Source organism: Phaethon aethereus (genome assembly GCF_964289735.1).
Source record: "Phaethon aethereus genome assembly, chromosome: 28".
NCBI lineage: Eukaryota > Metazoa > Chordata > Aves > Phaethontiformes > Phaethontidae > Phaethon > Phaethon aethereus.
The window spans coordinates 2,874,221-2,895,726 of record NC_138604.1 but is presented as its reverse complement, the minus strand read 5'-3'; the positions used below and the strand labels follow the sequence as shown (position 1 = coordinate 2,895,726).

At 44.5% G+C, this 21,506-nt stretch overlaps 1 protein-coding gene across 2 annotated transcripts; it reads right to left on the bottom strand.

Moving 5' to 3' along the window:
• Positions 1 to 7,402: 7,402 nt before the first annotated feature.
• ANP32E (acidic nuclear phosphoprotein 32 family member E) lies at positions 7,403 to 17,750 on the bottom strand (the record flags this gene model as incomplete). 2 transcript variants are annotated; one of them, XM_082011424.1, is made up of 7 exons in its annotated part: positions 7,403 to 7,470; positions 9,556 to 9,610; positions 11,715 to 11,872; positions 13,431 to 13,593; positions 15,055 to 15,177; positions 15,777 to 15,926; positions 17,694 to 17,750. In XM_082011424.1, 7 exons carry the CDS (start codon positions 17,745 to 17,747, stop codon positions 7,403 to 7,405), a joined length of 771 nt encoding a protein of 256 aa, XP_081867550.1. The 2 variants fall into 2 exon arrangements, with proteins under 2 accessions (XP_081867550.1, XP_081867549.1); XM_082011423.1 differs by lacking the exon at positions 15,055 to 15,177 and having other exon boundaries at positions 17,694 to 17,747.
• Positions 17,751 to 21,506: the final 3,756 nt, after the last annotated feature.

Below are 21,506 nucleotides of genomic sequence, written 5' to 3'. Positions count from 1 at the left end.
CTGTTCCTTATCATCCTTTAGCTAATAAAAAACACAGTATCATGCAAACATAGAAATAATAGCACAACAGAATTTTACTCTTATGGTACAAATCAACAATAAAAATATCTTAATGTACAAAGCAGCCACTTTGGAGGACTACTTAGTGAGGATAGCTTTAGTCTGTGGAGGGTAGATCTCTGCCGACTCCCTTCAGAGCCGATGGAAAGAGAGAGGCTCTTCTAGGAAGCCGCTGGCAGCAGCTACGTGAAGTGCTGCTGTCTGGCGGAGCTCTCACACTCCACTGGCTGTGCAGGGGTATCGTTTATGTTTAGACCAAGACTATTTTCTATTTTGCTCTCATTTTCCCTTATCTCAGATCTGAGATGCCTGATGTCTGTTAAATGCCTGTTGGAGCATGTATCTTCCTTCCTGCGGGTCTCTTGGGGACAGCAGTGACATGGCACTGCAGTTTCAAGGCGTGAAAAGGGCATGTAGGGACTGCCCAGAGGCAAAACTGGAACTGGCTAATTACACTGCGCTGCACAGGTCAGCATGAAACCACTCCATGTACCTTTAGCACCTCCTGAAGAACCTATCTGGGGACCTCAGTAAAGGCTACGTGCACAGTGCTGTTTTCATGGACAGAAACTAGTAATGCTTCAGCTAGGAGGAGTTGAGGAATTCTCATTTGCTACTCCTCAGTCATCAATATGATTATTTTATTTGAATTAACTTTACTGTAGAAGGACATGCACATCCAACACATGATTTTAACATATTATGTTAATATATTATTATATTAATATTATGTTAATATATGAATCTATAATCTATTATATAGTATATAATATATAATATCTCTTATTTTTTTCCCCAACACAAAACCAAATATGCAGCTGTGGTCATTTTTTGCCTAGAACAGAATCCTTTTCCTCAGTGCCAAGAGTTCCCAGCTTTTATGTATACTGTGGTTTTCTTTCGGTTTGTTGTTGTAGCTGTACATTTATTTTTGGATTCTCCCTCATTTTTGGCAGTTAAATTAGAAGCATGAGGAAAGGGTTTCCTCAATTATTTTGGGGGCTGGTTTTTTAGGTTTGGCTTTTTTTTGTTTTTTTAAACAAGACACACTCAAAGCAGAAACTGTACTATGAAGTAGAATTTTAAAGTTTAAAAATCAGAAGAGTGTTCCCCAGAAGATAAAGCTATAACTCAAGTGAAAAATCTCCCAAGAGGAGTAGCACCAGGAATTCCACTGCCCCAGGCTGCGCTCTGCAGAAACAAATTTTCTGCCATCCTGCTCAAAGCAGCTGCCGTCACTGACTTGGTCTGTTCCCATCCTATGCATTTTGCTACCCTAGGGCAGCTGCTCGCCCTGACTCTCCATTTATGCCAGTCCTGCTGATCGATGAACAAATGGAGAGCGTGAGGGTGTACTTCCCACGTGACAGAATCTTACTCACAGCCCCAAGCGCAACCAAGAGACTCAGAAATCAGAAATAAAAATAATTTAAGAATTATTTTTATCTCCTAACTTCGAAACCATTCTCATTCTTTGGTTCAGACATTTGTAATGTTTATGATCACTGAAACTGGTGGTTTTTTAGTATACAGCAACAACTCTTGCTGCCAAAATCAACACACAGTACTCTGTTTACTACTGAAAGTGGCAGTTTTCATTTTGCTAATTCTTATTACTTCATCGTACAGCTCAGTATTTTACACTTTTTCTCCAAGCCCAAATTCCTGAATTCATGTGATTACATGAGAATGGCAGCTTCCCCTTTATCACATAAAAATGCAGATGAAGAAATTTGAAAGCTTGCTCCCTAAAGGCCAGACATTGAGAGACCCTCGTGGTTTTAGATCCTTAACAGTATGACTTTTTAAATTTATTTTTCCATTTGGGGGGAGGAGGAGTAAGGGGGGAAAAAAGGGCTAACGCATCATCTTGGAATGTGTGGGAATGCCAAGGGACAGTTCTGTTAGTTCTTGTTACATTATGGATTAAAGAAAACCCTTTTGTGTAAGCCTTACCTGCACTGGGGTTAAAATAGATGGTAAAGAGAAAAGGACGCCTGTCCTAAGCAGGCCTAAAGACAGCGCCCAAGCGTGACCAGGAAGGCTGTGACATCGGCTACTAGACACGTGTAGCACAGGAGCAGTACCTTCACCAACACCTGACGGGACCTGCAGAGGCAACAGCACTGTTTCCTGAGAAACACAGCTCGCAAAACCAGATTTCCAGCATCTCGCATTCAAATCCGCGGCTTGCTGTTTAACGAAGAGCAAGTTCATTACCCATGCAAGCACCCATTCCATCGTCCCCCTTGACCCAGGCACCTGCTTTCACAAAAAGCTACCCCCAATCCTTTTGGGACCATGACTCTACCAGATTTACCTCAAATTAGGCAATAGCCACTGTGGGGATGAAAGTGAGAAAGCAGGAAAATGTTCCGGTAACCCTGCCTGTGCCATGGTTCCTTGGGGGACCATGGCAAATTTGGGGAACAGACCTAAGAACAACGCTGCAGCAGCTACTACCTGAAAACACGTCTTTAAAAAAATTCTCTAGCTACCGGGTTTTAACTGGGAAGAATTTCTTCACATTTTCACACTGAGCGTTTGTACCAAAGTTCAGCTAAACTTACTCTTTCTCGCACATGACATTGAAAGAAACCCTTTAAGATTAATTTTGGGTTTTTTTTTTTTTTTCTCTGTTTGGCCTCGGAACCACATTTTTCATCACCCACCACCGGCACAAAGCTCACACAAACTGACAGGAAAACCCTCTCTTGAAGAGGGGGAGGACGGGGTGGGAGGCAGAAAGCGAGGCAGAGGCTGTTTTAGGAGAGAAACGATGCACTTCACGGGAGCCTTCCTCCCCTCACCTCTCGCCGCGCTCCTCCCCGCCAGCGCTCGACGCCGCCCGCCCTGAGAGGCGGGAGGAGCCGTTGGCGAGCGACCGTTGCGACGGCGGGAAGCTGCCCCCGTCCTGCGCGAGGCTGAGGGGAAGGGCGGGCCCCGGCGTTGAGGGGCGGCACTGCGGCAAATCTCAGCCAATCAACGGCGGGGGTCGCGGCTCGGCCCCTGCTGCCCGGAGTCGGGGAACCCCGTGGATAACGGTCTCCCGCTCTTGCGGGCCCCCGCGCGCCCCCTCAGGTGGGCCCTTGGCGGGGGGGGACGGTCAGAAGGAGGCGCCCCATTTCCCCGGTACTCGCTCGTCTCCTGAGGAGGAAGGAAGGGGAAGGGAAGCAGCACAACTGGAAGGGGGAGATAAGGGCCGAGAGGGGCGGAAAAAAGAAAGAAGGGGCAACAAAAGACAAAAGCTCCGAGAGAAGGAGGAGGGAGGAAGCCGCACGGCCGCCCGCCAGCAGGGCTTCCCCTCACTGCGACAAAATGGAGGCCAGCAGAGCCCCTGGGATTCCGCTGGAGACAGCAGTCTGGTGCGCTTTTAGCCTTTGGAGAGGCTTCCCTCCGTTCTTGCCTGGCAGCCGCCGGGGCGGGGAGCAAGCACGGAGCATCTCGCCTCTGGGAGCTGGAGAGATGGCTTTATGGCTTTCTGCAGCAGCAGAGGGGTGCTCTGTACCAGAGAGAGACTACCAGGCTGCGGCAGGGAGAAAGGTGGTTTATGACAGGTCACAACAAGCTGCTCGCCTCCAACAGAATGAGCTCAGGAGCCCGTCAGCCCACAGCTCAAGTTTTTCCTGATTTTTGAAGACATGCCTACACAGCACTAAATTTCCTCTCATCTCCTTTGCCCTGCGTGTACCAGGATGGAACAGTGGTTTTAGTTAACATACCCCCCCCCCCATATCCCCAAAAGGTAGACTAAGCTGCTGTTAAGAACATCCAAAAAGCTCAGGTTCCCTGATACGGTCTCACTCCAGTGGGCAAATGGGTGCATAAGGACTGAGCAGCCAATATGGGGCTTTCGAGGGAGAGCCAATTCCTCCCCCCATTTAAAAAAAAGAAGGGGAAAAAAAGCCCCAGAAAACCACCACCCATTTCTTGGCTAATCACTCATCTAATAGAAGAAAAGCCTGTTTAGTTACTAGCTTTCTCAAGTGCATCCAGGGGATTTTTGCCAAGAATGCTGGACTAATCCCAAAACAAAAACAATGCTATGTCTGGCTGTATAGGAGAAGCAGCTTTTTTTAAACATTGTTCTTGAATGAGAAGGCAGAGGGAGGCAGCTACTTTGAAAGGACAGCTTTGGACTTGCACCTCGGGCTGTCGGGCACACCAAGTCAGCATTTATAAAAAGCAAAATAGAAACAGGCTCTCGATTTTCATTTTTGGTTCTTAAGACTCAGCCAGACTCGCATAGCTCAGCTACACTCGCATGGTATTGATTTATACAGTACTCCAAAGCCCTGCCAGCTCCACTCATTTCTACATTAAACTCATCTGGAAATCCAGAGAGCGCTTTGGGTTTTCCATAGCGTCCTTCCTCAACTGTGGCAGTGTTACCAAGAACTAGAATATCATAAAGTCCAAGTTCTAGCCCCAGAAAGATGCACAATGCTGCAGGCTTCCCAATAACAAAAGGATAACAGGTAAGAACAATTACCTCTTACTCCATTCCTGAAGAAATACTGCATTCTTCACAGCTGTACATACTAAAAGAAGTAATCCAATACAATAGTCTCAATTTATTTGAAATAATTCGGTTTGAAAACTTTTTAATTTAAAATTTACAGCACACGTGGGGAGGAAACATGTTTTGTTACAACTAAAAATTATCAGAAGAGTGCTGCAGGGTTGTTTTCTTTAATTTAACACTGTCATGGCTTTATTCAAAACACAGTTGCACAAAATCAGTTACTCCAAAGTTTAAGGAAAGAGTTTGATAAGGAACCGAAACACACTATATACATACTGCCATACAAAGAGCATTAAAATAGGACAAAACCTCTACAAAATATAAAACCCACCCTTACATATTTGCATGAAAAGACCACCCACCAAGCAAAAAAGTTTCAAAAGTTATCTGGAGGCTCTGTATTACTTATTTTTAAAAAATGCTGTTTAATTGCATGCCAAGCTGACAAATATGAAACTATGCTTCGATGGTAACACTGAGGAAAAGACAAAGTTACTTAGGAAGTTCAGTTTTGTGTGAGGCTCAGATTTTTAGATGTAGCGGCTGATGCACGACGCTGCAAGTTGTTTTTAGGAAGTCTTAAGTCTGCTAACCCATTCTGAGTTTATTCCGTTTTTGTCCAATTAGCTCATCCAGTGTCAAAACTAGAGTCGCTTACTGAAACAAGACCGATACTCAATTTTAATCTATCAAAATAGACTTTCTTTTTCCCATTTAAAATTAATTTTATATGCATCAGTAAAAGACAGTGAAGGAAAACCCTGACAATGAGGTACTTTGAAGTACACACTTATAAATAATAGGTTTCAATCATTCACCGAGACTACAAAAAAAGGCAAAAAGATGGGAAAACACACTTTTCTATCTCAAAGCTGAGCACAAAGCAACTGCCTTGAACACAGAGCCTCCATGACAAGATAAGGATGTGCACTTACCTAAGGTTTCTATTCATTCAGTATTCATACACAAACACAGGAACTTAAGATTGTGGTTGCAAATGTAGTTTTACCACTACTTTTCTAGTGTCTTTACAGATATTAAAAAATGCAAAACCCATTTAGTCAGTTCATTTCCAAGTATATTGCCATCTGCCTGACACGTTTCATTCAGGTGCCTTTAATGGCTGGCTATGCTTTACAGCTACATGAGAAACTAGGATTTAAGGCTCTATTCAGGGAGGGGGGGAAAAAAAAAACCAACAAAACCCACACACACAAGAAATTGGGCTTTGCAGAACTTCAACCCTGCAGTATCTAAACTTGATTTAAGAGTTGGAAGTCACATAAGTCTGCTAGTGTGTGAAATACCTATTAACTATTCACAGGTAACCGATCTACGGGTGACTCTTACTTAGGTCCAGGAAATCTCCCTCTTCCCCACGCTTGGTGTCTCCCCCAGTTTAATGGCAGCTATTGTCAGCCAAGACAGATATAAAAATAAGTCTCTTGAATAAAGCTGTGTGTGATATTTGGTTCAGTACCTACGTGAAACAATGTAAGTTAGTTTTATATCAAGACTACTGCTTTAATTCCAAATCATGACTGAAAGAGGAATGCTGTATGTCCGAACTTGGTTCGCAGTGGCTCAAATAGAAAACAGGATTTAACTGGGGCAGAATTAAGACCTGTTGGTCACAATCAGGCTACTAGAAAAAAAGCTTGTCTGCATGTCTCCTGTACTTGCCACCAACTGTATGCAACGGAACAAGTATCTGCAGCCATTCAATATAAAAAACCCTAAACTATTAACTAGTATTATACATGAACTTGCATGTTTTGCCTACAACCAGATTTAAAAAGCTTAAAAGGTGACCTGTGAAGAAAGACTAACTTAAGTTTATCTTTCCCCCCACAATGATTCTATAAAAGGGGAGGTGGGGGTTAAAAAAAAATGTGCTTGAAGGAGTTACCCGTTAACTTCTGCATTAGAAATGCATATATTTTATAGCCAAACACCATGATTGCTGCAGAATTCCCAAAATGACAGTGCAAGAGCGAAGTGAGTGAAAGTTTAACACAGACTTCTAGCAAAATGGTTTAAAACTGCAGATTATTCACTTTTGTTAATGTCTGCAATGACTATGTATTTTGGAGAAAATTTAAGGATTACAACCCTTTCAGTTTGCCAAGATACGTTCCTGAAGGTATCTAGTGAATACTCCAGCAAACACCGGACATCTGAACAAGCAAGAAAAAACCACGATCTTCTGAAACCCACTTAGGCTTTACAATGTAACACACAAAATGGGATAGAAGACTTAAAAGAAAAAAAATTTACAGGAGTCACCTTTTTAAAAGCTGAAATAAAGGTGTAATCTAGTTGTCGATCTCAAATAGAATCCCTGGCAAACTCAGGCTACAGTCAAGTTCTCATTTAAAAGAGATTGGAATTTGCCATATATAATTTTTGAGTTCAGCTTTTTAAATATTAAAAAAACCCAACACAAATCTTGAAGGAAATTCACAATATCAAACCCATGTGAAATGGGTGTTTTAACTCTGGGCTAACGAAGACCAACACAGCAAGCTTGTATAAAATTAAAGAGCTCCAAATAAAAGTCTAGGGGGAAAAACTTGACAATGGCTTCAGTGATTATAGGGCTGAAAATTGTCTTCTACATATAGGTTCACTAACAGGCTATTATATCTTATTTGGAATGATAAAAAGGGCAAGAATAGTAAAACCACACTTTTCCTATAAAAAGTTAACATATCTTCTGTAGGGACATCTATGGTACATGGAGACATACAGATCTGCATAATCACTATTGGGTATTCTGTAACTTAAGAGTCTGGTCCTACTTGTGTCTATAACAAATTAATCATCCTCTTCCTCGCCTTCATCTTCAGGGTCTCGTTTCCTCTTCTCCCCTCGAACGCCCTCTGCTAAGGAAAAGAGGTATGCATACATCTCATTATGTTGTGCTCAGACATCGTGAATACAATGTTATACTTTGAGAAAAGGTAATTGAAATAGATTACTATTTGTTCGTCATTAATGCATTCACCACTATAACATCTCTGTGTTGCTTATGGCTCTCCAAAAAAGATCACATGACTCTGAATAATTCATGCAGGCCATATTAAACGAAGTTCAAGCTAAGCAGGTGATGTTCCATTGATACAAAGTAGATTTATAAAAAAAGTGTTTCTGTTAACATGTATTTCAGAACTAAAATGGAAATGACATTTTTCTATCTCCCTAACTTTAGTTTTCACAAGTTGCATACACCCTGCCCAAAGCCCGGCACTTTTTGCAGATACCAAGTGAAACATGCTCCGTTCTCTCTCCAGTGACAATCCGATATAAGCATCTTGCATAAACATCTCTGAGCTTATTCTTAGAAATATGCTTAATTCAGTCAGTGGACTATGCGCTCTTGTGGTGAAATCATGAAATGCAATTTTGTCAAATCTAATAGATTTATTTTCCAGCAGTCATTTCCTGGCTAATTAGGCATCCTGACCGCCTGCTTTGTTGTCTTAATAGATTCACAGGCTGCATTTGTAAAGAAGAATTAGCATTACTGGTTGAGAATTTTATCTTTTTCAAGTATAAGATGCATCGCAAAAAACTCCTCCATTAAGCCAAGCGTATGGATGAGATGAGAGCTAGTCTGGTGAGGAATCCTAGAATTTGTCTACAGTTTACACAGATTTCAGGGCTGATACAAAACTTTGCTGCTAGGGGTAGTTTAAAGATTAGGACAGAGTTCCTAACCTTTAGAAAAGCAAAGTTCTGGGAGAGCCTCACAGCAAGAAGAGTACAGAGGAAAAGCCAGCTAATAATGATTTTTTTTAAAGAGACTTTAGCAGCCATTGACACTTGTAATGGAGGTGTCTTGTCCTTACCACTTGGAACACAGAGATGCATACAACCAAGCCACCCATCTGTCCACCCACACGTAAGAGCATGCCGATATCTGCACAAGAACGGAGAATAAGCCTTCTGCCTATAGAGCAACTTCTCTTCCAGTGGTCCAGAACAGAGTAGGAATATCGAATACAAGGCTGGTCCCTACCCTGAAGGCCTGAAAACCTCAAGGTGCAGAAAAAGAGCGATACGTTTGTCCTGTTTAACTTCTGGCAGGTCCTTTTTAAAATATCAAAACATTAAATAAAAAGTTATTTTATGAAAAAATACTCAAGTAATCCACTTCTTTCAAAGAGAACTTTTATGTTCTGCAAAATACCAAAGGAACAGTATCAGCCTGCAAAAATGCTAGTTTTTCCACAGCAGTTAGACACTCAACACCCTGTACCTTCTTAAAGCAGGATGAACCACACACACTGGCTTTTTTTTTTTCCCCTCAATCTTTTGACTATTATGCATGTGCCTGACATCAAAAGAGAGTAATTTATGAAATTAAGAAGTTACAACCAGTGATAGAAAGACTAGATTGAAAAAAATATCATTAGGCTCACTAGCTAAGCCGTTAGACAGGATACTGGGTTGAGTTTGCCTCCTAGGAGCTGCCTCTGAAGTGAAATGTTTACTGGAGAAGCCACTTTCAGCTTCATAAAGGGAAAAGATACAGCTGCTACTGCTGCTTCCGGGGCTTTGCCAGTGCAGCCTCGGGTGCATTAAACAAGGTATTTTAAGTGTGTGTAATCAGGATTGGCAGGGCATACAAGAGTCCCTCCCCTCTCCATGTTGGCAAATTTAAATTTCTAACTGTGTAGGAGATGCAGTATCTTTCATTTTAGCAAACTGCTTCAACAAGAGACTTTGAAAACTGTCATTTCTTTCTCAGTTTTATTTTATAAGTGAGCAGCCAAAAAATATCAAGTACTGCAGCTACTTTGCTACCTGCTTGAGCTCTTGCTTAAAGCGATCCTAAAATACTCCACATACCTTCCGCAACAGACCAGCCAAACAGTGATTTATGACATTAGAGCGCACATCCCAAATTTGCAGAGCTATAAAGAATCAACTGTTTTAGTCACAACTTTAGTAACTTGAGAACTTACCTTCTTCCTCCTCATCACCCCCTTCTTCGACGTAGTCATCATCATCATCTTCATCCTTGACAAAAATTGTGAAATAGTTTTACAATCACCGCTTATTTAAGTTTTGCTTACATGCTGATCCTGAGCAGAAATTCAGAAAATCCCGCTGACTCTGAACAGAGGTCACATTCCGCATTTACTTTTTTATTACTGGACATCTCTACAAGGATAGGCGGCCAAACCGACTACAGTACATTTAGTCACCCACGCCAGTGTATTATCTGGCCCGGTATTCTTGTTTCTTTGTTTTCCCACTTATCACTACCTCACACCAGCTCAAGAGTAAGTTACTGCAAAATTAACTGAAGAGGCCACAAACAGCAGATAGAGACGACAAACAGCTTCAGTTTTCCTTTTAACCCACTGTCATTAAAGGACAAGGAAGAGGAGAAAACATAACAGCTAATATCTTCACAAAATGACTGTTTCTATGTTAAATGAATTAAGCTGTTGGGGTTTTTTTTTTCCTTGTTTTATTAAAGCTGATAGCTGAAAAATGTAAACCAATTAACAGTCAGCAGCCCCAGAAAATTAAACAGTGGTGCAAGATCTCTGCCCTACTGGCACTGTGTCAAGCCTGGAAGACAAACTGAAGTCTTATTTTTATATCCATCTGCTATATCAAATTTTGTAACAAGTAAAAATGTGAAAACATTAGCGAGCCCATACGACATTTGCCCTTAGAACATGGGAATTAAAAAACACTCTTTTAATTTATCACCATTAGAATGGTGCATGATTTCATTTTTTAAAATACAGGGCAAAGCTAGGCAGACTAGAACTCTTTCAAAACTTCACATACTTCACCCCGACCATCACCTGGTCCTTCCCTAAAGGAATGCAAAATACAAACTCAGTATCTGGTTTTGCTGCACCATCAACAGAAGGGCCACGGTTCTTAAACTCCCAAACATTTTCACGGCTCCGTGTGGCAACTCCTAGTTCCCCGACGTGCAGAGCCTATGCATATACTAATGACCACACACAATATTAATTCCCGATACGCTTCCTAGTCACATTCATTTTCCAAGAACTACCTCTAAGGTCTTGGCTTCAAAGCAGATTTAGCTATTTACTTTCAGCTTCATGAACTTGTTACAGCCATTACCTCTTCAGAGTATTATGGCAGGAACGAAGTTACAAATCCTACGAGTGCTAGTTACAAGAACAAAACAAAGAACACCAAAGAGTTTGCTTCAAGATTTTCTGCACATCCATGTGAAATGGAGCTGATAGGAAGTAAACTCTTATCAAAAGTAACAGCAATGGAAGTGATGTCCACAGGGGTTTTTTTGATCTGAAACGTGCAAGCTGCTTGCACAGGCTTGCGCACAAAATCCATGCCAGACACATTCTCCCTCTGAAACCCCTGTCAAAGGAGGGTACTGACTCAGGACTCCTGGGTTTTATTTCTATGCAATAATCACTTAGGCATGACCAGTTTATATCTACAAAAACCTATTCATAACCTTGTAAAATATATGTATTTTCTTATCTTAATACTCCTCCACTTGCTTTTTAGCACAGTACTACTTGAAAGATCCTGTGGACTATCTTCCACAGCTCTTCAACACCACCACCAAGAACAGTTTCAAGTGAGTGCATGGTAAAAAACCCAGCACTTAATACAGCAAAAAATAGAGACTTTTCCGTTCTTTCATCTTATTTGAAGTACTGGTAACTTGTTGCTACTTCATTCTCTTCTTTGGTAAGACCAGGGTGTTTTCTCTCATTTTCCAAAAGAAATTAATTTATTCTACTTAACACGTATTTCTATTCTGACAATTTAATTGGTAGTAGCGCACAGTTTCAAAAGCATTGGGGAGCACAGATTCTTTAGCTTACAGAGAATAAAGAGGCTCTACCATCCTGCGGCATGAAGGGGTGGGATAAAAGTCAACCAGTCTTGGAAGTCAGCCAGGACCATCTTCATAGCTGACAGCCACCACTCAGGTTCAAGTCAACACTTTATACTTCAGAGACAGCAGCATTGCCTCCAAAATCTCTCACTGCATCTACCCTGCATTTATCTACCCCATGTCTATATGTTTAAATTAACACAGAAGTCTGCAGGCCGTTTTTCTTCATTTCTTGGATTTGGCAGAATTTACAAACTTTACCTGAATCTCTTCTTTCATCAGGTATGAAAGACCGACTTCCTCCTCCTCTTCACCTTCCCCCAAATCTGAACCTCCATCGTCTTCATCATCTTCCTCTTCATATTCTCCTGGAGGACCAGCTTCATCCTCATCTTCATCATCATCATCTTCATCTCCTTCTGAAATGAAGGATACACTTATACATATATGCTAAAAGTTACATTTCATTCACTCCCCTTTATGCAAGTTTGTATACACCAGGACAAGCTAGTTGTAATGTTTTATTCCAGAAGGGTTTGAGTTGTTGCCGGCATTTAAAACAAAAACAAAAACCAACATGTGGGAAACAAGCATGATTTTAATTAAGTTAATCTTTATAATTTTTTTTTCCCCCTGAAGAAAGGCTACCAATGTTTTTACATCACAAGTTTCAGGCAAAATTCTCAACGCCTGAAGCAGCTACATATGCAAACTCCTGCAAGGGAGCTGAAGATTTAGTGGAAAAGGAGGAGAGACTTCTCTATAGAATCAAACCCTGAAATATTTAACGGCAAAACCAGCTTAACGTATTACACGTATCTGTTATTTATCACTTCCTAGTAACTATGAAACACCTACAGTTCCAAAGAGATGATCTCTCATTTCAGATCTGTGTCTGGAGAACATAATCACTTTCACAGTTTCAGTTAAGCAAATTACAAGAAATGACAAGGTGATTTAACACTTAAATTCATTTTCAAGTTAATAACCTATTAATCTATTTTCAAATACTGGGTTTATTTTTACATTACAACTATCCACTATTTGGCCTTCCCTGAGTTCTTTTAAACCCAGGCTTCCGAACTTTGATGTGTCTGAGTACTCGTCAGCAGCCCCTTGACAGCCATGACCCAGCGTACAGCAGCGTCAGCTCCCAGCTAATGATTTAAGGTACAAAGAAAACACTGAGAAACCTCTGTCACGCACAGATCCAGCCTGGATCTCGCTAGTTATTTGTGTGGATATTTAGAACGCAGACAGGCATAAGATGCTGCATCACAACAGCAGTCCATGATATCTCCTAACAGCGCTCAAACACATTTTGGATGGGTTTTTTCTTAACAGCTTTTTGTCAGTCATCTGTTAACCAAGTACATTTAAAGAAGAGCATGCATACTCTTATTCCTGCAATCGTATCGACGCAGAATTTGTAGCCACACACTGAACAGACCTATACCTACGGGTTTCGTTTTCAATCAGGTAACAACAATGGAAAAAAGATGCAGGAATAGCCTCGTTAAAGGCTACAACTGAGGTCAGATCAAAAGGAACCATATACACTTTTTTGAACAAAAAACTGTATTATACAAGAGCCTGGAACCGAAGCCATTACAAAAAACAGTAAAATTATAATTTTTCACACAAAATAATATGTGTTTGTCCCCTCACTTTGTATCATTCAGTAGTGCCACGGTGCTTTACTACTGGCAACAACTTATTTTGAGAATATTTGTATCTTTCTAACAATATCTCTAGTCAAATTTCCTTAAACTCGGAAGGCTTCTGCATGAACACTCAAAACCTTTGACAGGAGTTTTCCCTCTGTATCACACACCAACCCAGCTCTAGAAGTCTGCGCTTCAAAAATAAGAGCACAGAACTGCGTTAGTGCATTCAAGGAGTCACTATACCCCATGCTGCATCTCTATCGTTATTATAGCATACTATTTCTATCCACAGTTTATTTCAGGAAGTTACCCTCATCATCATCTTCTGAGTCCGGTGCCTCATTATCTTCCTGATCAAATCCATCTAGGTATGTGATTTGCTGAAGCAGCTCAAAAATGCTGTCTCTGTAATCCTCGAGGTTTGTAATCTCACAGTTGAACAGGTCAAGACTCTTCAAGTTTTTGAGATTTTGCTGAAAATAAATGAAAAGGGTTTTTTTTTCCCCCTTCTATTTCTTGACGCAGTACTTCAAGTTACAGTGTGGTCACGGGCCAAATACAGTTAACCATACAGCCAGCTACAGAACTTACTTTGTCCCCATCCCTTCATTTCTATTCAGTATTTTGCTTCCCATTAAATACAAACTTCAGGTCAAAAAGCTGTGTGCAGTAGTTCGAACACCTAATGAAAGTGCTTTTGCAGATAACTCCACAGTGCGTTTGCAGCACACCCAAAACATCCTTGAAGCACCAGACCACCGTTCACAGACTGCCTAACGCATATTTGCACTTGTTTTCTGTTTGCATAGCCTATTTTTGTTCAGGGAATCCTGGGCCAAAACTTAACAACTCCAGCAGCCTTTCAGTAAACAGTTTGACTAATTTAATTACAGGCATCCCGTGAGGAGCAAGAGGCACTTGGAAGGATTTATAAGCACACTACAGAATTTGCTTTCCAAAAAAATAAAGACAAGACCAACTGATGGCGATTTTTCTCACCTTTTAGACTTCACACATACAGAACGAGCCACCTGCATGGCTTGGCTAAGCATCTAAGGTCTAAATAAAAGTGTATCTTCCATAAAGCACTGTAACTGCTTTACTCAGTCTACTAACTGCTGGGTTAAAGCATCATTGAAGTAGATGAAGAATCTTTATGAGCAGTTTTAAAAATATGCAGTCTATAGCAAAGTCCTAAAAAAAAAAAAAATCAGCTGGAACAAGGAGTGCACAGATCAGGTAGCAAGAGGCACAGGCAGCTTCCTCCTACATTTAAGTGACCTACTACTGGTGCTTTCCAGGTTTGCTCCTAACTGACCATCTCATACACACATCCTAATCACTTCATAGTTTAACAAGAGCTGAAGGCAATCGCTTATTAGCCAATCTATACCTTAAAAAATGAACACAAGAGGACTAACAAGACACAACTTGGCTACTTTTCATTCAAAGACAAAACAGAAGCTCAAAAATCTTACTCAGTACATCCCTTTACTAACACAGAAGGAATTTTACAGCAGCACATTTACAGCTACTGCCTCTAATAACCATGACTGAGTTAATCAAGTCAGGACTAACTGGAATACTGATGAACCTAAACACCACAGTATCTATTTCACCTGAGCTGGCAAGAAAGAAAAAAATTATATAGAACGTACGACAAGCAAGAAAAGAAATTTCATTTCGCACACCTTTCAGCTGAAAAGGAATATAAGCAGTTAGAACTGCATCTGTGTACTTGCTGATCTCTTACATTGTACTAGTTTAAACCCATTCACTGTTTCTATACCGCACCTGAAAAAACTGCTCATACACAGCCCTTACAGATATGCTGGTACCAATCCATTGCAAAAATTAAAAATTAATTTCTTCTTGGTAAAAACAGTATTTATTACATTGACATTTGCAGTTAGCCCCTCTCCCTTCATACTTACAAGAGCTTCCACAGTGCCAAGATCTTTGATTTTGTTGCCACTTAGATTTAGATATGTGAGATTTGGACATCTTTCTGCAAGGACCTCCAGGCCTCCCGAAATAATGTTGTCGCTCAACTCCAACTATTATACAGGAAAAAAAAAGTAATTAAACAGTTGGCTTCTTACCATTAGATTCAGACCATATAATTTTCAATTGTTCTAACAGTTTAATCACAGAGCCAAACACTTTTTGAAGAGTCCCACAAGTTAACAAGTTCCTTTACGTTTACTGGGAGAATTATAAACTTACCCCTTGGAAATCTCGTGGGTTTGGATACCTAAATTTTAAGTTAGAACACGTAATACTGGAATTCACTTCAAGCCTTTATTCTGCCAGTGATGTGCAACTCCTCTGGCCAGGAAACCCAACGGCCTCTTATCAACCACTAGCAAGAGACGGCCAACCTTCACATTTTTAATAGACAAGCATTTACTGTCCTAAGAGTCACTGACCAAGCCCAATTTGGCCATAATTAACTGGAGATACCCAAAACAAGTTCAGATCTTCAAAAAAAAAAAACCCAAGCCCATGGATTGGACATGGCATCATTTCACAGGCCTGCCATCTCACAAAGCACCGTCAGCGCCACGCCAAGTTCAACCACGAGCGCCGAAAGGCACAACCACGGGTTGTCACCCATGACTTCTCCTCAAAGCACCGGCAGACGAATGATACATACCTTTCGGAGCTTACTCAACGTGGGAAGTTTGGCCAGCGATGTCAGCTCTACATTGGCCATGCTAAGAAACTCGAGTTCTTTAAATGAATCATTCAGACCTTCGATTTCACCGTTGCTGGATCGGCAGTTATCGAGCACCAACTCCGTCACCTTCGAACCGGACAGCAAGTCACTTGTCAGTTTAATGAGCATCAAAAAACCCACACAATTCAGCTAAACCACAATTTAGAAACTGTTAAATAGCTGTTTGGTTTAAATTTAGGCTAGACTTGCGCTCCGAAATCACTGACACCCGCCTGTTTAAAAAAAAAAAAAAAAAAAGATAAAAGTATGCAAGCTTCCTTTCCTCTGAGCATGCTTCAAATTCTGCAAAAACTGCCACCTAAGCCCAAAGTTTACTGATAGACACTTTTATAGCTTCCTATAGTGCCACCACAGGCAGGGGTATAAGCTGTCCTTGTGCAGGAGGGAACTGCCAACTTGTTTCTAAATCCTAATAATTCAGTTGTGCGTATTCAAACCTGTAAAAGTATTCAATTTCCTTCTGAACCCTAAACCTAGATTATTTTAGCAGTGAGTTCTGCAGTTTAATTAAACCCAATGAAATAATTTCCTCATGCCAAAGCCACTAAAACAACTAGGTGATCGATACAGGTCACGTACTTTGAGAAGTGGTAACAAGGAGCAGCCAATTAATTTTAAATTATTTTATCTACAGTGAACATACCACTCATTAGAAAGGACATTAACGAGGCGACTCTTCCTTTCCCCTGCGCACTTTTAAATAATAACATTTTAAGATTGCTGCAGAAACCTCCGGGTGACACAATTTACCTGCTTCAAGTAAAAATCTCACTTTTCCACCAAAAAAACCCCCACCATACTCCAAACATGCACAAAGTTTTCAAGAAAGCTGCCGGGGAGAGGGGACCTTCCCAGCTTTGCCCAAGAAAGACGCTAAAAGCGCACGGAGACCTTTGCAGGTACCTGCCGCTGATAAATTTACTGAAATACGAGCTGTTTGGTTAAATCCATTTTAGGCACTTTTTTTTTATCCCCCCCAAACCCTCCGTGGGTCGAGTGAGCCTCGTAGCGATATCGGACTTTACTCCTGGGGAGAGCGAGAGGTTCTTACTGACCTCGATGCCAAAAACCACGAGCGGGGGCCGTGAGATGTCCACGGGGGACGGTCTCCACGCGACGCGTCCCCCAGGCTTTGGCGTGGGGCGGGCGGGTGGGTGGTGGCATTTTGTTAAGGGACAGCACGCAGCCTCGTAGCGCACGTGAGCGCCCGATTTTTCAGCTTTTTCTTTTTTTTTTCCTCCGGAAAGATGCAAAACCCGAGAAGTTGGTGGCGATGGGCTGGGGGTCACGGCTCCCGTTAACCGGGTGGGTTGCGGGGGAGGGGGGGGTCCACCCCACGCGTACGGGGCGGCGGCTGGGAAAGAACGGGACCGAGCTGGCCGCGCCACGCAGGGCGGAAAAGAGCAATTTATTAAAAAAAAAACAAAACAAAACAACAAACCCCCCAAAAACCCCCAAACGAAACCCAAAATAAGGATGCGGGAAGGGCTGAAGCCGGACCCGTCGCGACCTGTTTACTGCGGCCGGCGAGCCGGGAAGGGATTAGCGGCGGGCGCAAGTTGGGGGCCCGCCCCCGCTCCCCTCCGCCGCACCCCCCCGCACCTCTCAGCCAACTTCGGGGGGCGAGCGGGCGGCCCGCAGGGGAGCGCGGGGGCGCGGGTCCCCGCCGCCCCGGGGCCGGCGCGCCCGGAAGCGCCGCCCGCGCCCCGCGGGGCTCCTGCGCCACGGCTGACCCAGATTCACCGGCGCCGCCGGGCCGGGCCCGCACGGCCTGAGGCGGCGGTCGCCCCTGCGGGGGCCGGGAGCACGGTCCGCCGCCCCGCCGCCTCTCACCTTCTCGGGGGCCCGGTTCCGCAACTCCAGGTTGATGCGCTTCTTCATCTCCATCGCCCCCCCCCTCCCGCGGCTCCGCAGTAGCGAGGGAGGGTGGCCGGGCGCGGCGGGGGGGGCACCGGCCGCGGGGGGGGTCACTGCTGCTGCGGCGGCCGCCGCCGGGAGGGAACCGAGAGCGGAGAGGGAATCGCCACGGACAGCCGCCGCCCCGCTCCGCGCGTAGCTCCGACCCCGTCAATGGCCGCTCGCACACTGAGCCTCCATGACATGGCGCATGGCGCCCCCTCCCGCTGCCACGCCCCCGCCCCGGGGCGGGGCTTCCTCCGCGCCACCGCCCCTCTCATTGGCTCCGCGACGCCACGGAGGGAAAGCCCGCGCGATTGGCTGATCGTGCTGCCTGTTCGGGGGAAGAGGCGGGGCGGGCTGTGTGCGCGCGCGCGCGCGCGGACGGGGAAGGTGCGCGGCCCTTTCCACGTGGTGGCTGGGGAGGTCACGTCACGCGTGGGGTTGTGCATGCCTGGTTGCAGAAAGGACGGTTGTGCCGGGGGGGCGGGAATGCTGCAAGCGTCGTTTTGCACGCTTGCTTGCGTGGCGTGGGCGCAGGAGGTCGCGTGTCCGGTTCCACGACGGGAAAGCTGCACGGGGATGGGGGGGTTCCACGGCGGGGGAGGGGGTGTATCCCCTGTTGTATGGCCTCGGGGGGGCCTGCAGGTGTGGGTTTGCATGCCCGGTCGCACCGGGAGAGGCTGGTCGCGGGTGGGCTGGTCGCGGGGGTTTCGCGGACTGCTTGCACGGGGATGAGGCTCCAGGCGCCGGTTTGCAAGTGGGGGTTTGCACGCCTGATCGCACGGAGGGGTCCTGCAAGGTGGGATCTTGCAGGAGGGGTTCACGCGCGGGGTTTTGCACGCTCCGTTGCACGGCGGGAGCTTGCACCGAGTTTTTGTACGTCTCGTTGCATGGGGGGGGGGAGTATTGCGGGCAAGTTTCTGCACGTGGGATTTTTGCATGCTTGGTTGCATGGGGGGCGGGTTGCAGGCTGGGGTGTTGCGTGGGTGATTGCGCAGGGGGGTTTGCACACCCTGGGGTTGCAGCCTCTGCTGGAGGCGCTGAGGGGGAGGCAGGAGGTGCAGGCAGGCGTTTTGCAGCTTCGCTTTTCCTGGCAGACCTGTTCTGGGGCAGGAGCGCTCACCACAAGGCAAGCCGGAGCCTTGCTGCATTGCTCCAGTCCAAAATTCGGGCGCTGTCAGCACTGGGCCTTCGCCTGGTGACGCCTCGTTAGCAGCTCCCCATGGGCGGCTGTGCCGCCCTCGCGTTTTGCCAAAACGGCCACAAATAAAGGATGTAAAAACCCCTCGATTAGGGAAACGCGCAGGGGAAGACGCCGTGATGCCAAAGCAAAACCACAGGCGAAAGCCTCTGCCCAGTTGGGGCAAACCTCGGTCCGGGCTTCCCACAGCCCCCCGTGACTAAGGAGAAGCTGCCATCGCTACTGTTAATTTGCATTATTTTTTGTTAATATGCACGAAGGCAGCTTTGCAAACATGCGGGATATGTCGGGGAAGGTAGATGCACGAGCAAACAGCTATGTAATAACATAATTGTTTAATTTTGAGGCACCGCTGGGTGGATACATACGGTTTATATACGTTAGGAAGCACAGAAAACTTTTTTGCTCTTTAAAATTAAATAATATTACTATATTTAAGCTTCAGTCCTGGAAGATGTTGATCTCCAGCCACGCTGTGGCCGCTGAATCATGCCCATAAGCCACTAACATCCTTAATGCTAAGTACAGGCAGGAGTGCTTTGCCAGGCTGGAAGTGTTAGTCCGTCCTAAACAAGCAAGTCCAAATATTTATATGTTGATTCTTTTAACTTTGAAACACAAGTAAGTTGGAGACATTTTGGCAACTCAGTGGCAGAAGAAAAAAAAACAATAATGTGGGAATCTCTGCCGGTCTATTCTGCTTTGTGTAAGCTGAGCGGAGAAAATATTTCCTGTTTCAGGATCAAATAGTGAAAGTTCAGCCATCCCGTTTCTCTAGTTATTTGAGTAGGGGTTAAAAATGGGGTCAGAAAGACTGAATCTTGCCAGTTTGGTGCCATATTTGGTCTGGAAGGTTTTATTTTAGGGGGGGTCTCGCATACAAAGTCACCCGCTGATGTAGGAGAAAAGTAAGGGGTGGTTTTGCTGAAGGGGAGAATCCCATCGCCGTGCTGCTTGTCGTATTAAGGGCAGAGCATCGCTTCATCTGAAATTTGTGATAGCTGATACTGAAGTGCTTAAAAATACACATTTGGAAATAAAAGTTCGTTCCAAGACATGCTCATGTGCTCTTCATGGGGGAAAAAGCTTTCTGGGAGGTGTGCCGTAGAGTAAATGGGAGAAAATGGGAAAGTCAAGGAATAATAGGAGAATTATGCTTTTTTTTTTTTGTTTCAGATCTAGTTGCTCATGTGATGCTGACAGAAACAGTTCCTGTTCTCGGTGGCGCCGCTTTTGTCGGGACTTTACAATCTGATGTAGGGTTGGTACTTGATGGATGTACCAGGACACTGAGTGAAGACACTAACTTATAAATAATAAATGCAGGAGACCAGCCGCAGCTCTCATCAGTAATTGTGTAAATCTGCACCAAGTTTCCTTCCCCAAAACGCCATCCTCATCTTAACGGGTCTCTCAAAAAAAGGGTTACAAACCCCAGAGCCAATTACCTCCTTGCTGGCCCCGTGGAGGGTGGCTTCGAGCTGCCCTTCCGTAGTTGCGTGCGTTTTCGTGTGTATGGCAGAGTTTTTTTGGGGTGAAACCAGGCCACTGGTAACCGCCACCCCATGGTTGCTCCTGTACAAATGCTCTGCAAAAAGCAGGCTCACCAGCGCCTGGAGTGAGAAACAAGCCCTAAAGCCACCCCAGCCCCCCTTTTTTTTTTTGCATCCATGAGGTTGCAGGGGCTGGATACGCCTTCTGAGGCTGGCTGATGTGAAAAAGATCCAAAAAACACAGTTACCCTCCACCACAGGATAGCAGAGGGTGAGCAAAGTTGCATCAGCACCTGCTCCAGGACTTGCCTGGGCCCTCACAAAGCCTCGGTGGGCTGCAGCTTTCCCGGGACGTTGCACCCGGATCCTGGGAGTTGTGCTGAGGTACAGCACGAGTTGTTTCTCCAAGAGTTTGATAAGGCGTTGCTAGAAAACACCAGAGACCTTGAGAGACCTTCTGCTTGCTTCTTGGCTGCAGATAACTAGGAAAGGTTTACAAAACCAGAGGGTTTTGAACACAATCCTCTTTGTGTTAAAGCAGCTTATTCCATAGAGGTTTGCTGGGAGAGCTGGGCGACCGCACAGCCACAGGGCAGGCGGGTGTTGCACAAGCGGTGAAAAAAGGGGTAAATCTGCGAAAGCAACTTGTGAGAGCATCCGGACACGGTGCGGGAGGACGGCTTCACCCCCGGCTGTGGATGTGGACTGCGGGAAAGCTCCCAGCTTTACTGTCAGGAAGGACCCCGGGTGAGATCTTGGTTTTCCTATTAGAAGTGGAGACGTACCTTTCCAAAGAAAAGGAATTAAAATAACATCTTAATAATTGCACTGATAGAAGGGTGTTTGCTCACTCTTAGTATCACGTGCAAGACTGCAGGTCCTGTAACGGAAAACCTGGGTTTTTCCCCTGGTCAGAGCTCCCCGGATTGGACCCGGGGCATTGGGGGTGGCCGAGGCTGGTCAGGCTGGAGCAGAGCCTGGCAGCGAGGACCGATGCTTTTCCTACCACTTGCAGCAAGGTGCATTTAGTGTTGCAAGACAAAAGAGCTTTTA